At 43.3% G+C, this 22424-nt stretch overlaps 1 protein-coding gene across 2 annotated transcripts in view; it reads right to left on the reverse strand.

The window, feature by feature from the left end:
- Window positions 1-10410, reverse strand: part of MDM4 (MDM4 regulator of p53) — a 29652-nt gene extending 19242 nt beyond the window's left edge. For both annotated transcript variants that reach the window (XM_081916151.1, XM_081916150.1), the window contains exons 1-3: window positions 10256-10410; window positions 5447-5558; window positions 3457-3531 (exon numbers count right to left, since the gene is read on the reverse strand). In XM_081916151.1, coding sequence (XP_081772277.1) covers window positions 3457-3531; window positions 5447-5521 — 150 coding nt within the window. In that variant the 5' untranslated portion in view covers window positions 5522-5558; window positions 10256-10410. The remainder of the gene's footprint in view (window positions 1-3456; window positions 3532-5446; window positions 5559-10255) is intronic.
- Between the last annotated feature and the right edge of the window lie 12014 nt (window positions 10411-22424).

Genomic DNA, 22424 nt, shown 5'->3' on the forward strand with positions numbered 1-22424 from the left:
GAAACTTAATAAGACATGCAACAAGAATTAAACCAGTAAGGATTGTTCTCTATTACAACTGTTTCAGCATTTGTTGAACATTTTCCTCTGTAAATAACCTCACACAACAACAACAACAACAACAACAATAATAATTTTTTATTTATATCCCGCCCTCCCCAGCCGAAGCCCGGCTCAGGGCAACTAACAACAATAAAACAGTACAACAGTACAACAGTACAACAGTACAACAGTACAACAGTACAACAGTACAACAGTACAACACAACACAACACTCTAAAACCATTCATTATAAAATTAGTGCTCCTATAAAATAGTGCTCCTAGTCAGTAAAAACACTGTTGTAATTTTATATGGCTCCCACCCATCTCATGAATTAAAGCTTATCATATCCTTTGAACCAATGTAGATACTGAGGGTTGGATTCAACTAATACAGGGAGCAAGCAGAATGAAGCACAAGAGCTTCCACAAGTGCAACAGGGCTCTCCCATCCTCTCCTGCCCCAATTCCACTCTAGATGGTCAGGAGAATCCCCATAATACTGGTGGGGAGGAGAGGGGGAATCACTCCATCTGGCAAGCAGGAATGCTTGTGCTAATGGGGCAATTGAGACAACAGACTTTTAATTCCTCTAATTTCAGTCCTTTATCTTTCAGCTACCCATGTGGCGTAAGAGGGTCATATATATATTTATATCAAGTGCTCCCCAACCTGCAGGTCGTGGCACACAAGTGGGCTGAGAATAATTACCACCTTGAACTGGGCCTGGAATCATAATGACAACTAACGTAACTGTTTTAAAATAGGGGTTCACAGAATCGGAGTTATATGAGCTCTAAACGGAACTCCACAATCCAGCTAAAATGGAACTCCCACACCCAACCGCGAAAAAATGTGCACATTTTTAAAACGGGAACATTTCTCTCTCCCCTTAGAAAGCAGTTTGCATTCAAAGCGCTGGAGAAAGCACTTCAGGGATAACTCTGCAAACCACTTAAGGCCTCAGCAACTGGGGGGGGGGGGGAATAGGAAAGACAGAATAAACAGACATGGGTAGTTTTTATAGTCCATATTCATTCCCTAATTAGAACCCCACTGGCTGGAGTTTGAATATATGGGGATCTCAAAGATGTCACAACTGTAGATCTGAACATTGATATCTGTTGACCTTAAATTGTCTGGAAATATAACCAGTCTAGAGCAGGACTGAGAAACCACTGATCCTTCTAGCATTGCTGGACTACAACGCCCATCATCCCTAACCACTGGCCATGCTGGCTGGGGCTGGTGAGAATCAGAGTCCAGCAACATCTTGAGGCTCAAAGGTTCACCATCCCTGGACAGCTTAACAGTGGTAAACAGAAAGTGGCACTAGTTATAATGCAGGAGACGGTAATATGTAAATGATACATATGCTCAATGTTTATTTTATTGTATTAGGTAGATTTTTAAAAGCTGGGAATTCTGTATTAAGCAGATGTAAAGTAGTTGTCATTATAACCATCAGAGAAGATTTTATATATATTCACAGTGTAATAAATGTTTGTTACAAATACCCTAACCTCCTTCTGAGAAGCTTAGGGCCACTTTCCCATGGGTGTCCCAAACACTGCTCAGATACACTGCATCCCTTCAGAAGCCAAACCATACTGTGGGCATTCAAGCACAGTAGCAGATTCAGCATCTAGGTCAAGTATTCCCAATCAGCTTCTTTAATTATTAAATTATCGTTGTTGTTAATAATAATAATATATTATTATATTATATATTATTATTATATTATTATATATTATTATTATACCTCACTCAACTAGCTGGGTTGCCCCTGACAATCTGGGTGGCTTTCAACACATATAAAAACATAATGAAATATCAAACATTAAAAACTTCCTGATACAGGGCTGCCTTCAGAAATAAGGGCAATAGACACAGAGCCCCACTGCTTGTGTGAGAGTTGCAAGTTTAAAATTAAGGCAGTGACCCTGCAATCAGATAATTCTTGAACTGCAAACCATATCCAACTGAAGTGGTGCAGCCACATACTAGTATATAACACACAAGTGGAGCCTATCCCTCATGTAATACATTAAGCATAAAAGCCTAGTCACCCCTCTCTGTCTCCAGCAAAAGGGAGGGGGGAGTCTCACCTAGAGAAGATAAATGCAAAATGAACAACTACTAGCAGCTTCCACCCACTGCTGGGGGACAAGCCCTTACTGCGCTAAATGTAGTCTGGTGTGGCAAATTAACATTTTAACACTAAAACCCCTTCCATTTAAAGTATTCAATTTGTTTTTTGCAAAAATATTAGAAGCTAAATAAGTTATTTAAATGCATAAGTGTTTAAAATAAGTCACGGAGCACTACAGGAATATCTGACACATTCCTAATGAAAAGCCACTGCATTTAATTCCTAGCTGACAGGATACCCGTGTAAATCACAGCTTGTGTCATTTTTCTAATCTTGTACACACTTTGCATTTTCATCTTAAAATAAATGATTTCACAGGGTGTCTTGGGTTTAGCTGACAAGACATTTCCAATGAAATGAGAGAAAATAAAAAATATAATTCAAAAACTTTCAAGCTTCAATTGGCAACAAGAAACATTTCTAACAGTCTCTCAGGATTACAACTAATGCAGTTTCCCTCCCACTCTTTATTACTGACCGATAGCCCTAAATCATTTTATAATAGCTATTCAACAATAAAAAAGCTGCTGCTCTTTTAGCATCTGCAACAGGCAGCTCAAAAAACCTTTTGATGAATAAAACACACACCCATGGCAATAAGGATGTGCCTATTTCACATGAAAGGTTCAGAAGTGCTGAGACCAAAATCTGCCCCTCCATATTTCAGCCTCCATGCTCAAACTAGGGGATGCGTTATTAAGAATAGTTATGGATAGTCTTTAGGGACACCCCCCTCCCCCAAAAAACCACTTTCACCAACACTGCTCACTCAGGTTATTGGGAAGAAGCAGAAACATTTCATTCTAGCAACTAAATTATCCGGAATAAACTTGCAAAATTACACACAGCAGCATATCAATCACCAGAAGGAAATCAAAAGGTAGCAGGTAACTGGAAATGTTAAGAGGACAGATGAAACAGCATCTGAAAGTGGCAAATGCTTGTGTCAAATAAACACTGACTACCAAAAAGAGGTAAATATTAGGGAGCATAAGACAGCAGATATAATTCAAAGACCATATGCACAGTCCTCATTTTGTGGAAGTTACCATTACACTTTCCTGTTTCAACAGCCTTAAATATGGTAAGTGAGAGGGGTTTTCCAATAGGGGTGAGCCCAAATGTGTTCGCAACTTCATTTGTTTGGGCTATGAAGTCAAAGGGGGCATTTCAGCAATATTAGGTGTGGTTGAAGAGTGGCACAGAAATACATAAAATAAGGCAACCATCAAAACTGTTTCCAATACAGAAGAGTGTACTCACCTCCTTTAGTGTGAAAGTTTCACCTTGAGCACCTGCAGCTCGCAGAATCTTCAAGAGTGGCGGTTTTGGTCGTAGCTATGTGATAAAGAGAGTTTTCTATAAGCCATGTTCCATAACTTGTGTGAGGTGACAGATTAAATGCTGCCCATAACTATCCCAGAACAGTAAACTAAATGCTTCATGCAAGCCTGAAACACACCACTGCAATGTCCCATTCCCACCAATGCACCTTTGAAACAAATAATTCTAAGGAGATGAAGTCACTACAAACAATGCATAACCTCAATGTAAATCATACATTTCACTTTACCAGAGAGAGAAAGAGAACGAGCATGAGAGGTAACAGCAACATACAAATCCCAAGTATCATAACACACATGTTGCTTCCCCACCCTCTCTCACTGCAGCAGTCATAATACCCAACTAGGGCCACAATTATGTTATATCAACTCCAAGTGAAACTTTATATGAGAGCTACTCAGGCAGCTTCATAAGGCTGAAACAATGAAATGCCTGAAGCATGAAGGCCCATTGGTCTGTATTAAACACCTCATTACCCTCTATATTCCCAATGCTAAAATGAGAGACAAAGGTGAAGTGTTGATATGTTCAGGCTAAGCGGGCAGAACAAGGGAGTTAGCAACCTAGAGTCATTCTAGACCAGTTTCAAAATTTCACGGGTCGTACCGACTCCCATTTTCTCACATGTCTGTGGAGTTATGCAGTTCTGTGTCACACGCTTTCCAAACAATACCCAGGCAGCAAATGCACTGCAAATTCAAAAATCTTTAACTCAGGATTTTGTTGGAAACTGTTTCCCAGCACTCTCACTACCAATTGAAAAGACCAACCATTTGGGGACTCCTGTGTTTTCCGAAATCAAGCCCAAGGGAAGCATCAAAACTGCATGTCTGCTTTTGAAACCGTTTGCGGGCAGCAGGACACAAATTAAACTCACTTAAAGTTCAGTGCTACAGTAATCTAACACAAGGCTCATATACACCCAAATAATTAAATCAGAGAATAGTTCCAAATTCCAACTTAAGGAGCCTCTGTCATATGGGTTGATTTCTTCATTTTAAGACACCCTGCCCTCTGCATTTCATTCTAACTCCAAAGAGGAACACCTGAACCACCTCAATGTATTTCACTTGGGACCCTAGGAACTCCAGCATAGCCAAATTGGATATAAAGATTAGATTATTCTCAGCTCCCTAGGATACTAAATTTGACAGCTAATATATGGCCATTAACTCAAATGTCTTTATTTAGTCAATATTTTCTCCCAGCAGTGAGAATAAACAAACATGCTTAATCATATTACCTGGGAACTATGATAGATAGTACCACTTCTAAATTAATATACTAGGGAACTAAATCCCAATGGAAAAGCCAGTTGTCATTAATGGCAAATAAAATAAGAAGTTGAACTCCTTCCTGCTTGATTAGCACCCACTGTTGACTGCACTTGTCTTTCCCACTTCCATCTATATTACTGCGTGTTACACCCCCTTTCCCAGCCACTTCTGGGTCGCCGTGATGCATGTGTGGTTGTGCATCAATTGGACATGTGTAAATCGGTCATTGCCTGTATTTATACATATATACAACCTGAGCCTACGATGGAGGGGTTCACAGCATTAACAACCAAAAATGGAATTGCTTCTTACATACCTGCAGTTTTGGATTCAAGCCAAATGAAACATGGCTCGCTCACTCTCTCTCTGCCTTTCCAGTCTGACCTTCTGCTTCAAATAATACAAATCTGACCTTTTGTCTTTCTAACAGACAGCTGAGGGAGGGTAGCCCACCCATTTGCCCTCTGACTGGAGCCACTCCCTTTGTTCCACTTAGGACCCATATTTAGCAGGCCTTTAGCAGGCTGGCCTGGCTATTCCAGCAATAGAATCCATGCTGGATCCAGGAATTAAAATGGGGCCCAGGCTTCAGTCAAACCCCTCCTCCCAAAAAACTCATAATAATAGGTTACCTGTTTGACTTGTTGAGGTGATGTTCTGCAGGCACTCTCTGGTGATAGATATTGTGTAGAGGTGGAAGATGACATTTTGGCAGTGAAGTAGCTGTCTGTCTTCAATACAAGCCTAAATCCAAAATAAGATTTACCAATTAGTCTGAAAGAAAGCACACACAAAACTATGCCAGAACAGATACTATTCAGAAGCCTTAGAAAACCATTTGGCACAAAATTAAATAATAGGATCCTAGGAGTACTTACATGTCTAACATTAAGCCCACTCTATTACTATTTTTTAAGTTTGGTTAACAACTTTAAAAAATCCAACACCTACTAGTCTAACATAAATTAGGCAATTATGAAGGAAATGCCTGCAACTCCTCATTTATTGCACCTTAACTAGATATTTTTCCTCTTCTTCTAGAGACTAGTGTCTGAAACAACTTCTTCGAAGTGCAGCCCCAAGCAATCTTTACTCTTCTGACCCTTTGAGCCCTAATATAACCAAGTCCCCTCTGGCATGTTGAGGCAAATCCCTAAAACAGTGACTGTTAGGATGAGTCACCTGAACACTAACAGCTGAGTCATTAAACTAGTACCCAATCATGGTTAACTTGGTCAGCAAGCAGGGCTGGGGCAAGCAACTGAATGTACTAGTGCTTAAAGCTAATGATATAATTACAGTTTATCCTATAAACTGAAAAGTTCCACAAGTGTTTACGAAAAATACAGTATGCTATATGCAGAGCTTTCAAATCAGCAAGCTTTATTTTGACTCAGTTCCAGCAAAGAAAGCATGAGATAGCAAAAATCCCTAAATCAGAATCCAGAATTATTTATTGTGGCACCATTTACAATAAACAGCCAGTTAAAATGGCAGCATCAGAGCTCTCTCCTATGGTATTTATTCTGAAGTAAATCATACTGAAGCATGTATGGACATGAGCTTTATTACAAATGTTGGGTTTGGTATGGATATTGCAACTTGTGGAGAGACTGTGATATCTAGAGGCTAAATGAGATGGCTACTAAATGATAAGCATGAGATCTCAGTAGATCTATGGATTGTGTATTATCAGATTTAAACAAATCAGACTGAAAAGTCGAACTGATTAAAAACCTATGCAACCTATGTATAGACACAAACTTAGTATGTATACATTAATTAATTAATTAAATAGAAAAAGGATTACATCCAAATTCCAATATTTCAGAATGAAATTAAGGGAAGACGTTTTACATGCACTGAATTGACAGCCTTGTTCTCTAATGTGGCAGTTTTCAAAATAACTATAAAACATGTACAGACCTGCATGTCCTAGTGGTGGGGTTTAAAATAACAGGCTAGGAATAATGGAAGTTCATGTCATGTTTCTTAACCTCTGACGGAATAAGTAAATCCCTCCAGCTGGATTTTCCATAGTAAAGAAGACTAATAGTAGGCTAAACCAGGTTTGGATCTTTGGATAACCTTGTAAATGATGGCTGGCAAAAAGTATGACATCTATGTATAACTATGACTTTCTCTTAGAGCTCACAACAGCACTTGAAGTTTAAGAATTCAGAAAATAGTTTTAAAACAGCTAAAAAATATATTTAGCTTAACAGAACATGATGGCCACAATTTATTTAAAACCATAAAACACTAGACACATGGACGTACTTCCCAATAAAATAGATGTTCATAAATGTTCCAAGCAAATGCATACTAATATGTAAACCACATGGCTGAAACCCACAGAAAACCATTTTCTCTCTCCCAAAATGACCCCAAATATTTCTCTGCAAGGTCAAAGGAAATGGGGGAAATCTCCCAAGTGTCTCTGTGCTCACAAATCCTGCCTTAAGGGTACATTTAATGTGTGAATAGGGTGAGCATTTGTCCTGGATTCAGGAATTAAGTAGTTATAATAACAGAAGAGTGGCCCAAACCCAGATAATGCAATCAGGTAAATGGCAGACAAGAGATAAACAACACACTCAGGATTCTGTTTTAGACCGCCCCCTGTGATGTCTGCATGATGTATTGGGGGAGGTGGTCCTGGGCTACACCTCTTCTGTGATGTATGTATGATGTTTCTGGGGGTGGTCTGGAGTTTGAGGGTCTATACAGTTCAAAGTCTATACAGTGGATGCTCGGGTTGCGAATGTGATCCGTGTGGGAGGTACGTCCGCAACCCGCAGCACCACGTCTGCGCATGCGCGGGTTGTGATTTGGCACTTCTGCGCATGCGCAACGTGCGAGCGTCGAAACCTGGAAGTAACCTGTTCCGGTACTTCCGGGTTTGGCACAGTGAGCAACCTGAAAACACACAACCCGAAGCGTCTGTAACCTGAGGTATGACTGTATAAGGGTGGACGCACCTTTGTTTTGAGTCCCTCCCCCCACCTCCTGTGGGGGGGGGAGCACACTGTTGCAACAGCTTTAATAAAGATCAGGCTGACTAGCTGCTTTGCTTCTCAATATTCTCTGGTTAGTCTCTGTTATTTTCTCCTACTGATAGAGAACCTACAAAAGGACTCTACATGGGCTCTTGGGTACCCCATAAGGGAAAAGAAGCAGTTTTTTCCTTATAACCGGTAGAATTTCCAGTACATACTAGTTGAATGACTCCGCTGTTCAAGTGACTCATCTGAACACATTCACTGTTTCAGGACTTGCCTGAGCATGTCCTAGGGGACTTGGTTTTCTTTGGGTTCAAAGGGTCAGAAGAGTAAAGATTACTTGGGACTTCACTTTGAAGAAGCTATTTCAGAGGAAAGATAAATACCCCATTAAGGTCTAATAAATGAGTTGCAGGCTTTTCATTCATAATAGCTTTATTTATACGTGACTGGTAAGTGTACCTGTAGGTTTTTTAAGTTGTCACCAACTGAAAAAAGAGTAATAAGGTGGTCTTAGTTTTGGTCATGTAAGTATCCCCTAGGATCTTATCACTTATTTTTGTGCCCAATGGTTGTAAATTGCCATGAGATTGTTGCAAGCTGGTACTATCAAGTATTGCAGGGGGTTAGGGTTGGACGAGATGACCCTTGGGATATCTTCTAATTCTACAAGCATTCATTTATGCCCTTTAAGATGACACAGAAAAATGTGAAGAAATACCATCACACATGCTATAACAGTCATCCAGAATTCTGAGATCACAGAAAATGATCAGTCCCCCGTGAACTGTTTGGGGACTTAAAATAAACAAGTGATGCAGTGAGAATGTGCCTGTTCAGGATACTACTTTCTATTTGCCTTCCACCCATCCCCAACAGTCAGTTAGTATTCTCTTGCAATGGAGGATGCCAAGAACTCACTGGGCTATTGAGTTTTCCAAACCTTAGGGTCCTTGTTTTCCTAAATATGGTTTTGTTTTTTTTTATTTCTGGGAACCTTGGGCATTCCCTCAAGCCTGGTAATATCTCCAGCTTGTGTATGGAAGGTGCCGTTTCGGTTATATAAAGACAGGCACTCCTAGAATTGAGATTGCCGCATGATGAGCATACATTGCTGTCTACTTATTGTTCACTTTCCAATGCATTACTAAACTCTTAAAAATCACTTCCTTGTTTCCAAACTTTACTTAAAATGGCTAGGCAGGACAACTAAGCAGCAAATGCCGGCTGTCATTCAGCAACTTTCATTTCAGTGTCTTACGTAAAAATGACGGGCGCACTGAATGATGTAAGGACCTGCGCACTCCCTTATTTTTAAACTTTCCCTCTAAAATATTTAACACGTTCTCCAACCATTTTTCCACGATGTCAGAGCCAGCTCCTGATTAGTTATAAACAAACTCAAAAAAAGTAATTTCAAAAGTTGCCTTGGAGGGGAGCAAAGAAAGCTACTTTAGACAAAGCCCTTAGTGATGGGGTGCTTACACAAAGCACAAGTGCATGCAAGTCAGAGGAAAGATACCCTTCCTTTTTTTTAAAAAAAAGGGCAATGTGCCTGAACTTGGCGAGTTTAATTATGAGAAACGTCAAAACGAGAGCTAAGCATGTGTGCAAATGCCAGTCCTTTAAAAAATATATACCTGCTTTCATTTTGCTTTTCAGACTAGTGAATGCTGTAATAATGATAACCCTCCGCTGTGTTCTCCCCTCCTTACACTAAGAAAAAGGCAGTCAAAAGTCCCAGAATACCCAGGTGCTATTGACACAGCAGGGACCTCCCCACTCCAAAGCCTAGCAAGCGGTGCCTTCTCCCATAGCCTGGAACTGGAGACTATGGAAGACAATCTTACTCGGCTAGGAGTGATCGCCAAAGAATAGGCCTTTTCCACGCCAAGGAAAACAGAGCGTCTCATAAATGCTTGGCGCAGCTTCTTCACGGCCCCCCTCGCAACACGCCACCTCCAACCTCCCAAGGCTAACATTTGAGCCCGCAATGACTCCAGGAGCCACAGTTGCAAACTGAGCAGGGAAGAAGAGGGAGAGGAGCAGCCTGCCTGCCCTTGCTTCCCTCCCCCCACCTCCGCTAGCAACCGTTCCCTACATTAGCGTGTAAAAACACGCCACTGTGGGCGCAAGTCGACGGACAGCGCTTTTTTACCACAAGGGCTTTTCTGTTCATCCCAGGTCAAGGGGGCTCTCGAAGCGGCCGGTCCAAAAAGTCGGCAACCCCCGTCCCCTCCGCTCCCCTCCCCGCGGTTTTCCCCCTCCTGCGCTTCCCCGCCTCAGCCCCGCCACGGACCCGCCTTTTCCCTAAAAGTTCCTTTCGCTGAGGGGGAACTTGGAGGGCCCCCCCACCTGTTCGGCATCCGGCCACCGTTCGCCCTCCTACGGAGAAGCAGCGAAGATCTCGGGCCCCTCACCGCCTCCTCCGGGACTCACCCTAAGGCCGCTCCACGACGCCCAGCAACTCCCGGCTAGTTACGGGGGGTGGGGCGGGGTGGGGAGGACGGGGCGCTTAAAACCCCCGGCGGCTCGTCGCCTCCATCTTAGCGAGGGCGGGAAGGCAGCAGGCCTCAGTTTCCGCCCAGCCTCTCAACATGGATACCCGCGCACTTCCGCCCAGGCCGCAGGGATAGGCCAGCGCCCACGTGCCTATGGCGGGACCAGCGACACGCGGGATCAGCTAACAGAGAGTCTCCCGCCAAGTCACGCACTACACCATAGAGGTTAATGGGAAACAAAGGCTAGAGCGGAATGGCGGGCGGGTAGAGTGGAAGCCACAGAGATAAGGAGAAGAGAGATGCTCACCTGCTAGAGGAGGTTCTACGGAGCTTGCTTCGTCGCACGAGGCGGGCTGTAATTGCTGCAGGTGATTGGCAGCAGCTGCCTCTCGTTCACACGCGGCCGAAACAGGTGTCCCCTGATTGGGGTGTTTCCCCCGCGCCCAATTCGGATCTTACTCCCAAGTGGGAAAATTGGGTTCAGTCTCTGAATCTTTAAAAGCGCGATATTATCTGTATGTAAACCAGTGGAGCACGAGGCTTCCGCACGGGAATATGCTCCGCGTTTAGTCTGGGAGGAGGCGATTTCAGTTAGACTGGCTTCTTCTGCACGGGAGACTTTGGACTGGGAATCCGGTGTAGTCTCAGCCCCACCTGACTTTGTTTAAAAAATTCACCCTGGGAAAGCTGGCTGGGAAGTCCAACCAGCTTCCAGAGTTCCCGGGAGGCTCCTCTGTCGGTTGGGAAGAAGCGGGAGATGCTAACTGAGTAATTCTGAGCAAGGCGGCTGCTAAGCCAGGTATTTATTAGAAATACTGCTGCAGCAGGGTCCCCACACACAACTCGCAGGAAGGAGAGACAACCTGAAGAAACAAAAAAAGGTTCCATTTATACCCGTTGATTTGGGCGGTCTGTAGGTGCGCACCTGGAAAATGTCAGGCCAGTGTCACCGAAAGGGAGGCACCACATGGAAAGTTTTTAACAGGTCATGAGTATATCAGTACATCCCAGGTGTTCCTTTGCAAAAAGATAACAGGAACAATAGTCTTACATTGTTCTACCATTCTTTCCCTTTACAGTGAAGAGATTTGCATGAGGTCTGACAGATCACCACTTCTTGTAACCTTCCCTCCCCACCTTTTCCCACACTGTGACATGAATGAAATAAACTTTGTGTGTAAACTTTATCATTGTTGCATTATTATTATTTTTCAGGTTATTTCAACAAGGAATTAAATGTTTCCCTTTTGAATTGGAGTATTGCTGGTTTTGCATAGCTGAACCTGTTTCCTAAACACGGTGGTACTGTTGAATTCCTTTAACAGTTACAGTCTAGATAAGCAACACCTAGCTTTCGGGGTTCATTTCAACGGGAAGCGTTTATGTACACAGGCCCTCTAAAATCATGTGAGATGAAGTTAACACTTTGCAATGTTAACAGCGGATTACATTGCAGAGTAAATTATTTAAATTAAATAAATTATCTAAGTAAATTATGTTTTAGCATCGCCCCTGCAGTTAGGGCCAGCCAGAGTGGGGTGTCAGGAGGCTCACTTCATCTGCAGCCTCAGTCTCAAAGGGAGCCTCAAAATTAGGCACTTGTTAATTTTTATTTGAAAAGTTTTGTAACTTCGAATTGGTGTAATTAAAAAAACTGCTTCTTTTCCCTTATGGGGTACCCAAGAGCCCATATAGAGTCCTATATAGAGTAGGTTCTCTATTGGTAGGAGAATATAACAGAGACCAACCAGAGCATATTGAGAAGCAAAGCAGCTAGTAAACCTGATCTTTATTAACTGTTGCAACAGGCTGCTCCCCTCACATGCAGGAGAGAGGAGGAGGACCTCGAACAATAGCGCACAAGCCTTATATATCCATTTTGAAATTCCCTCCCTGGAGTCCAAGAACACCCCCAGAAACATCATACATACCGTACATCACAGAACGGGTGTATCCCAAGACCACCCCCCAGATATAACGGTTATGGGCCCAGCGATCAAGGCCACAGACCCAGTGCCAGCAGAGGAAGGACTGAGGGCTGTTTTTGTCTCAGTTGGGGTCTCCTGAATTGGCAGTGTGAGGCAAGCCTCTTCAGAGACGGAAGGGAGAAAAGGTGTGAGGAGACAGACAGTGAGTAAAGCCTGTGCCTAAAAGTGAAAGTAGGCGAGCCAGACTGTTTGTGCAGCTGCCAAAGCAGCTAGCACAGAGCTTTGATTTATGACTGCTTCTGAGTGTTCCTGACTCCGTTTAATCTCTGGGACAGAGAATGAACAGGAGCGAATCTCAAGTCCCTGAGTTACACAGAGGAAATGATGCGGCAGGTCTTTGCTGAGAAGGTAGCCTTGATTTATGTGCTACAGAAGGGAGGACATACCCCGATGCTTATGAAGCTGGATTCGCGCAGCAGCAAGCTTTGCCAGGACAATAGCTGTATGTGGAACATCAGCTAATGGGGAAGGGAGCAGTTTCCCCCTATGCAGCATTGAAGTAGCAGACATGAACTTTGAGAAGATAGAATTCTTCTCATGCATTCCCTGTGAGTTTGGGAATGTGGGAGAGCAGTGATTTTGTTCCCGAAGCTACAAAAGCAGTTTGATGCTGTGTCTGATGCCAACAGCCAGAGTGTGAGGGTGTATATATATATAAAGTGGTGCACCCCAGATCCAGCTAAGACCCAGACCCAAGCTGCTATTATAAGAATTTTAAGGACTTAGATTGTATAATAAATGTTCATAAATGTACCAAGCAAACACGTACATAAATATATAAACCACATGTCTGGAGCAGCACAGGAATACAGTCCTGAAACCATTTTGGCTGACCAAATGTTTCTCTGCAAGGAGGGAAAATGTGAGGGAACCTTCCCCTTGTCTCAGGAATTAAGTGATTACCATCTCAAAGGAATGGCCAGACTACCATGAAAGGCAATCAGATAAGGCATTATCAGATAATCTGGCAGACAGGAGATAAACAAAGCACTCAGATTTCTGTTGTAAACCGCCTTTTCTGTGATGTAGGTATGATGTATCTGGGGGTGGCCCTGAGCTCCAGGGTAGGGAATTTCTAAATGTCTATATAAAGGGAGGCACACATTTGTTCTGGGTCCTCCTCTCTCCTGCGTGTGAGGGGAGCACCCTGCTGCAACACGTTAATAAAGTTCAGGCTTACTAGCTGCTTTGCTTCTCAATATTCTCTGGTTGGCCTCTGTTATTTTCTCCTACGGATGGAGAACCTACAAAGGACTTGCGTAACCCATAAGGGAACAAGAGCAGATTTTGTTTACAACACTGCAAAGGCGCATCAAGGGGGTAAAATATGTCGCACGCTTTTGAAATGGGCTCTAGCCCACAGCAGCTCATTAATGGCATAAGAAAATGTGTTCATGTTGTATGAGATGCCACAAGGCTGCCCCGTCCGCATTGCAAGCTTGCCACCAACAAACAATGAGACAGATCCATGCGGTGAGCAAAATAACCTTTGGGGCCCGAGCCGCTGGTTACTGCAAACGACTCAGGCGAAAGGAAGGTCTCTAACCCTGCCCAGTTTGACGGAGCGAGACTGGGGAGCAAGGGGGATTCGTTCACTTTTGCCCCGCACATGGCGGCTTCTCTCCAGATCCGGAAGTGGAGGCTCGCGTGGAACGTTGGCCTTCTGCGCGTCTCTTTGCCAACTGGGGAACCTTTTTTCTTTATGGGCTCCAAAGGAAGGGAAGGGGAAGCTTCGCCCGCTAGGAAAGCAAAACTAGGGGAGCTGCTGCAGCAGCAGTTCTTGCTTGCATCCTGTAAACCGAGGTCCCTAGGCTGCGCCTGCGCAAATACTGACTTATTTATTTGTTTTGCTCCCTGCCAAGCAGTGTGCATAGAATAACCCTGAGCCGCTGTGCAAATTAATATACCGTGTGCAGCTGTTTGTGGGTGTCTTTGTCAATGCAAAACTGATGCGTTGTTTCCTGAAACGGGGGTTGGCAGGCGGAAATGGGGGCAGGATTTATTTTACGGGGGAAATAACCAACCTCCGTTGCTCTGATTGGTTATCGCAGGGCAATGGGAATAATTAGCACATTGCGCGCTCTCCAGTACCTTTGCTTTCTCTAGCGCTGTAGTGGAGAAGCTCAGCACGGAGCCCGGATAGCTCAGTCGGTAGAGCATCAGACTTTTAATCTGAGGGTCCAGGGTTCAAGTCCCTGTTCGGGCGGATTCCGCTTTTTTTATTTTTAAAAAAGCTTCATTAAATTTTCTGTTTTGATGTTCTTACTACTTTCTGCAGTCCGATTTCCCTTGAATAGTCTTTTTCGCTGTGTTATGCTAGAGACTAGATGATGGCGAGAAGCTACTCTTCTAACGTGCATTAAAAAGAAAACCCCCGAGACATATTGCAAAGGAACCCTGTAACTTAATTTTTGCCATTAAAACCACCTTTTCGCAGTTTGATAGAATTTTTATTTGCCATTTTCTATTAAAAATCGTACTCGCCCGAACAGGGACTTGAACCCTGGACCCTCAGATTAAAAGTCTGATGCTCTACCGACTGAGCTATCCGGGCGCTCTACAAACTTTTGTTTCCACACTGTAGATGGTCTTTCTCGTTTATCCTGGCAACCTGTCTCTTTGTGGCTTGAGTACTGTATGTGCATCCTTTCTTCGTGTGTATAGTAGTACAGATTACTTGCTCGCCCCTTTTGTTAATTTCTTGCTGCAGTGATATTTCCTTCCTGCCTCGTTTTTTTTAAATCTCTGATTCTGCATGAGTAATGAAGGAAAGAGGAAAATGCATTGGAATAACCGGGCTTCAATTTATATACAGTACTTTAAAAAAGCGAGCATGCGGGGGTGAACCTTCTGCAAATAACAAGATCCTAGCAAAGTGTTCCCCCAACTTCAGTCCCCCATGCGACTGTTTAAACAAGCAAAGCACGTATCAAATCTCTGATATTCTTTAACACTGCAATTCTATACCTGACTACTTAGAAATAAATAAAACAATAAAATGAATGCAACGTGGCACTTCAATATTTCCAAAAGTGCAGCGGCCAACTGAAATATCTCGGCTCAGAAGGCAGAGGGGCTGAGCTCTTAGCTTTTGTTTTCCAACGCCTATCCTTGTTTTCAAAAGCTCTGTACATATTGTTAATCAGATCTTCTGAGTGCCATGCTTCTTATGCACCACAGTCAAAGCTGCACCTTCCAGGCACAAGACAGAGATTTCATAGAATAAGAAGGGAGCCTGAGGGTGATCGAGCCCAACTCCCTGCAATTCAAGAATCCTAACTACTGTATTTTTTGCTCTATAAGACTCACTTTTTCCCTCCTGAAAAGGGGAAATGTGTGTGCATCTTATGGAGCGAATGCAGGCTGCACAGCTATCACAGAAGCCAGAACAGCAAGAGGGATTGCTGCTTTCACTGCACAGCGATCCCTCTTGCTGTTCTGGCTTCTGAGATTCCGAATATTTTTGTTCTTGTTTTCCTCCTCCAAAAACTAGCTGCGTCTTGTGGTCTGGTGCGTCTTATAGAGCGAAAAATACGGTAGATCATCCACCCACCCTCTATGTATGGTGTTAACTAGTCCCTGATGGCAGGCTTGTCCACACTGAAGTTTAATGTGTGTTTCTTCTCCCATTCAATTTGCTTGGTCCGCATGACATTGCCCTCAAAAAACAACCATCTCTATGCTTCCTGTAAATCTGGGTTTACCTGGATTTTGCATGGATAAATTGAGGGAAATCACACCCTAGTCCCTCCACTTCAGGTTACAGATGAATTGTTTTTAGTGTGGATGCATAAGTCATCTGGCTGTGATTGTAACTATGTCTGGGGAGTTCTTGAACAGAAGTTCCTACACATTTGGACAAAAGCAGGAGACTGCAAACGTAAACAACATTAAAATAAAATTCTTCACCAGATAACATTGGACGTCAACCTAAAAAGTGTGTGCTGAGAATTTACCATTGCTTTCATTTCGTTTCCATTCCAGAATGCTAGTAAGGGTGCACTGGAAATTTAGCTATAGGTATACTGGTATATAGAGCCCACAGATTTGCACAAAACCAGAAAAAATGTGCTAGCAAATTTACAATTGCCTGTGTTTTTGCATACTTCATGGCCAAGGATATATATATATTTAAGCATGGTGTGTGTGCGGTTTTCTGTGCTCATGCCCTGTTGGTACTTAATTGGCATGATAGAATCAACAGATTAGAAGACACAAGGCAGTGACAAACGCAAAAAAGAACATCCACTGGTTTGAAGGGGACAGACCAATGCTGCTACTTACATACAGATTCAAATACATGTGGGTGTGAACGACTCTTATTTGAATGGGGGAAATGAAGGTTAACAAACAATGCTCAAAAGTAGACAAGCTGTTGCTGCATTTCTCCTGAAGGAACAGGTTCATAGTTCGGGGATTCTCCTGGATACATTACTGTCCCTCCAAGCGATATTGAGTGGGCAAGAATGAGGGAGAGGGCCTTTTCAGTGGTGGCCTCCTGTCTATGCAATGTTCTCCCCAGTGAGGCCAGCTTGGCATTGAACGTATCATTGGAGGTCATATTAAGACCTTTCTCTACTCCCAGACATTTAATGGTATCTGCCATGTTTCATAAACTACTTTTTTCTGTTGTGCATTATTGGCCAGCTGGTGGGTGGATATATTACAGCATAGTGGGGTGCTTTTAAAATATATTGTACTGTTCCTGTGTTGACTTTGTTGCAGGAATTTATGTATGGGTTGGGGGGGTTGCCCTTCCAGCAGATATCATGCACATGCACCCCACTACCAAAATCAGCACAATTACTTTTGTGACTTTTGTGATTTGTCCCCACAAAACACTTCATCACAGTTTCTTCCAATCTATTCAAAGGGCCTTTGCTGCACAATACCAAATGTAACAATTCACTGCGATATGTACTGTATCTATGTACTGGCTCACTGGGAAAACTTCAGAAATTTATATAGAAATGTGAGCTCAGCTACTCAGCAGCCCCACTTGCCTGAGTGATAATCCCTGGCATCTTGATACCTGAGTGCCAGACAGGAAGCCATTCCAGAAATAAGAAAACCAGATGAAGACAAAAGAGTGTGATTAACTTGACTGGGAAACAGGGAAATGTAAATATCTCTTTTGTTTCACTTGACGGGTGTTTGGCAAGGGGAGGAATGGGGCAGGGTCCAGGATGCTCAGATTACTGCCACCAGACCTCCCCTTTCATTGTGTAACCATGATGTATTAGTGATGTCGTTTTGGGGGTGTAACATGGGGGTTACTAAAAAGGTAAAGGTACCCCTGACCATTAGGTCCAGTCGCAGACGAACTCTGGGGTTGCGGCGCTCATCTTGCTCTATAGGCCGAGGGAGCCGGCATTTGTCCACAGACAGCTTCCAGGTCATGTGGCCAGCATGACTAAGCCGCTTCTGGTGAACCAGAGCAGCGCACAGAAATGCTGTTTACCTTCCCTCTGGAGCAGGTACCTACTTGCACTTGATGTGCTTTCAAACTGCTAGGTTAGTAGCTAATAAAAGTTTGGGTTCTCTTTTGTATGGGGCTTCCATCTTGTTTCACCTGGTGGCAGGTGGGAGTCCTGTCGCAACAGACTTCAATAAAGACCAAGCCTACTGGCTGCTGTTTTGCTCTGGTATTCCTGGCTGGTGTCCTTGTTTTTTGTGCAAGGGAGCCCTCAGATTTCTCTGTTAACAACTTGAGTTTAAAATTCTGTATTTATTTTTTTTATAAGCCACCTTTAGACTTTCTAGGTATAAGGCATCTGAGAAACACAATGGGACAAATTCCAAATTGCGCTCTTCCAATTGTTCCATCTGTGCGAGAAACTTGCCAGATGGAAATATCCCCCATACCCCCATACACCACATGCTGCTCTTGGGGTTCTCAGTCACAACCCCCCAAGGTTGATTTTAGGGCATGGGGAGGGAAGGGTGCGGGAATCCTATTGCATGAACAGTAGTCCTTGTGCAAAGATTCTGCTGACAGAGCTGGTTAGGTGAATCCCACTTAATTATTACAGCATATTTTTTGGCTTTCTGTTCTCAGATGACAGGAGTGCTTATCAGAAGCCTTGGATGGCACGGGATAACAGCAGTGATCGCTGTACAAATACAATGAAGGGACTAGCGCAGCTACCCCTCTGGAAAGAATACTGTTGTAGACTCTGCATTTCAGAGTTCAGGCTTAATCGTCACTTACTCTTACGTATTTGTTCGCTTTTCAGTGCATTGTTTGGTTCTTTCCACTAGGGGGCAGGTTTTACCAGCAGATTGTGTGGCTCTTAAGGGCAAGAGATTCAGGCAATCTGCTTGAAAGTAGAATTAGCACCGTCCGAAGAGGCACTACAGACAAGCAGACTTTCAGCATATGCTACTTACATTGCAGCAAATGTATAATATCGATTGCCTTACCCCACTTTGTTTTTTTTCTGCAGTGCCTGCATCACACATCAGCGTCACTCCGTTTTAGACATGCATAATATACTGCCTTTACATTAGCAGTTTAAAATTCATTGCCGATTTAGCAAAGCGTTTTTAGGCTTCCATGAGACATAGCTGCGGGTGGGTTAGAAGATCTGCAAGCATCAGTGACAAAAGAAGAGTGCAGATGATTCCAGGCTTCACAAGTCTTAAAATGGGCTATAGTCCACCGTTCCTCTTTCCATAAGACTTGTGAGTTGCACAAATGTGAAGCTCTAGGTCATGGGTAGGCAAACTAAGGCCCGGGGGCTGAATCCGGCCCAATCGCCTTCTCAATCCGGCCTCCAGATGGTCTGGGAATCAGTGTGTTTTTACATGAGTACAATGTGTGCTTTTATTTAAAATGCATCTCTGGGTTATTTGTGGGGCATAGGAATTCTTTTTTTTTTTTTTCAAAATATAGTCTGGCCCCCCACATGGTCTGAGGGACAGTGGACTGGCCCCCTGCTTTAGGCAAAGGAACTATGGAGTGACATTTCCTTAGCTGCAAAGGTGCATGATTTCAGTGGAGGAAACCCAATTTAAAGCATGGTATTTCATAAAAGGACAGGATAGATGCAGGCTAGATATGGCTAACCTGGAAGTGCACTGGATGGAGAATAGATGGGAGTGTCCTTAATGCTACTGAAATGACAAAAGTGTGAGGAACTGAAAGTAGATTGAGAAGCAGTGGAGGAAGTGCTGTGGCACCTGAGAGGCTGGCTGGCGGTGGCCTGCTCTTCCATAGCAATGGCCCACTTACTTTCAGATACAGTACAACGTAATATTAAAAGTGGAATCTGTATTTCATGCATTTGTGTACCAGGAGTTACTGGTAAATTCTGTAAATGCCTTGTGTTTAGTTGTTTAGTCGTGTCCGACGCTTCGTGACCCCATAGACCAGAGCATGCCAGGCACTTCTGTCTTCCACTGCCTCCCACAGTTTGGTCAGACTCATGCTGGTAGCTTCGAGAACACTGTCCAACCATCTCGTCCTCTGTCATCCCCTTCTCCTTGTGCCCTCCATCTTTCCCAACATCAGGGTCTTTTCCAGGGAGTCTTCTCTTCTCATGAGGTGGCCAAAGTATTGGAGCCTCAGCTTCACGATCTGTCCTTCCAGTGAGCACTCAGGGCTAATTTCCTTCAGAATGGATACGTTTGATCTTCTTGCAGTCCATGGGACTCTCAAGAGTCCCCTCCAGCACCATAATTCAAAAGCATAAATTCTTCGGCAATCAGCCTTCTTTATGGTCCAGCTCTCACTTCCATACATCACTACTGGAAAAACCATAGCATTAACTATACGGACCTTTGTTGGCAAGGTGACATTTGCAATTCACCAAAGCCAAGGTCCCAAGTACAGTGAGCGGGGAGTTTCCTACCTTCTCCCCCTTGTGGAACCTGTGTACTTATAACAGTCCCATGACAGGCAGAAATCCAACTGGTATAGCTTTCCCTCGTATAGAAAACTTTGGTAATGAAGTGGTATATAAATACCTTAAATGAAATGAATAAAAAGCTGCACTTGTTGAATTTCTGCTGCTGCGAGCACAGCCTCTCTAAGGAACGTCGGGAGAATGATTGCGTATGTTCTTGCACATCTGTGATCACTCAGAAATTGTTATTATTTTTTGAATTTATATACCGCCCTATACGCAGAGGTCTCAGGGCGGTTCACAGAACAAAATAAAAATATAAAACCACAAAATAAAATTAGTTTCAGCAATGAGCATGACTTCTAAGTATATCCTAAGTGTGGAGCCATTTACAATCGGAGGCCATATCCCATTTTGGGTAATTTTCTGAGGGCCACATGCCTCTGTTGGCAGGGACAAAACGGGGTGGAGCAGTGAATGTAGGAAGAGATATTATTGGAATTGAAGGACACATTCCAGCCAGGCAAAGACAAGTCTAGGAGGCTGTGAAGCAGGACCAGTGAGGAGTGGGCTTGGGTAGGGTCTAGAAACAGTTCTGACAGCCAGGTAGAGAGCCCTGGAAGGCTGCATTTGGCCCCTGTTCTAAGCCAGGATGTTGTTAGCTTTTTATCTGGCAGGGCTCCTGTGCTTCTGAGAGCTGCCTGACATCCAGAAATGCAGTAGGTAAAGTCTTCCAAGTGTGCAGGAGCAATGATAGGAAAAAGCTTCACCTGGCAAATGACTGCGTGGAGACTTTGCCGTGGTGTTTGCGTAGGAGTGCATGGGATAGTTTTGGTATTGCTTGTACTAAACTGCTACATTCCTTTTTTTTCCTTTCAGGTTTTGGAAGCTGAAACAAATCACCATATGAAACAGAATCCGAAAAGCCAGCAAAAGGACTAAATGAATTTTGCTGTTATCCCAGCCCTTAACACATGTACTGGAAGCAAAGATCATTCAGAGAATTTTTCCTCACCAAGTTGAGATAATGTGCACTCAGAATTACATGAACATGTATGTGTTCAGGATTTAGAGGGTGTGTGTGTGTGTTTGTGTGTATAAAAGCTGTGTTCCTCTCAGCTCTACATCAAAGAAAGAAAGAGGCTGGGACAATTATTATGGATGTGCATTACCATGCGCTAAATCACAGCCAGCCCATTTATTAGTTGTATCAGTGACAGCAACCTCAGCTGGCATGGCGTGAGATCAGCACAATAAATGGCCACTTAGTTACAAGCACACAGGGGCTCATTTTCTCTGTGTACGTTGACATTTTCATTTTAATTAATCCATTTCTGGGACATAATCCCAAGCTGACAAGCCAGAGGTAAAGACTGTCTCTTGGCAGAAGTATTTTTTTATTATTATTATATTTCTATTCTTTGCCTAACCCAAGGAGCCCAGGGCAAATTCACACTTCTCCCTCTCCCCAAACACCATTTTATCATCATAACAATCCTGAGGAGTAGGCTGGACTGAAAGAGTGTGACTGACCCACTGAGCTTTAGGGATGAATGGAGAACTGAAACCCAGCTTCCCTAAGTACAATGCTTGAAACACAGTATATTTGTTTTGTATTTTGTTTTGTTATTATTTTGCATTTCATTATTATAGAGTTTTGATTTTTCCTTGCTGTAAACTGACACTAGGGATGTTAACTGCAGACAACAGGGTATAAATTAGTTTTGTTGTTGTTAGGATTGTAGGAAGCTGCCCTATGTCAAATCACGCCATTGGTCCATCTAGCTCAGTATTACTTACACTGATTGGCTGCAGCTCTCCAGGGTTTGGGTAAAGGGTCTCTTCCAGCCCAACTTGGCCAGGAATTGAACAGAGGATGATGATAGTTGTTACACTGATAAAACATCTAAGATGACTTCTTCATTATTCATTTTCCAGTGTCCTTAACATTCTTAGAGCAACTCCAGTCATTCATTACAAATTGTCGAAATGTGATATTTAAGCCATTAGTCACAATAACCTTTACAATGTCCATAAGCCATTCACACTCTTCCATACTGGATTGGATCAAGAATGGCAACCAGCAGTGTCTCCACCCACATCATTTAGCCCAGACACTGAGGTCCAGGACCTTATGGTGGTTCCCTCACTGCGAGAAGTGAGGTTGCAGGGAACCAGGCAGAGGGCCTTCTCGGTAGCTGCGCCCGCCCTGTAGAATGCCCTCCCATCAGATGTCAAGAAAATAAACAACTATCTGACTTTTAGAAGACAT

Source organism: Podarcis melisellensis, assembly GCF_964234715.1.
Source record: "Podarcis melisellensis genome assembly, chromosome: 6".
NCBI classification, from domain to species: Eukaryota; Metazoa; Chordata; class Lepidosauria; order Squamata; family Lacertidae; genus Podarcis; species Podarcis melisellensis.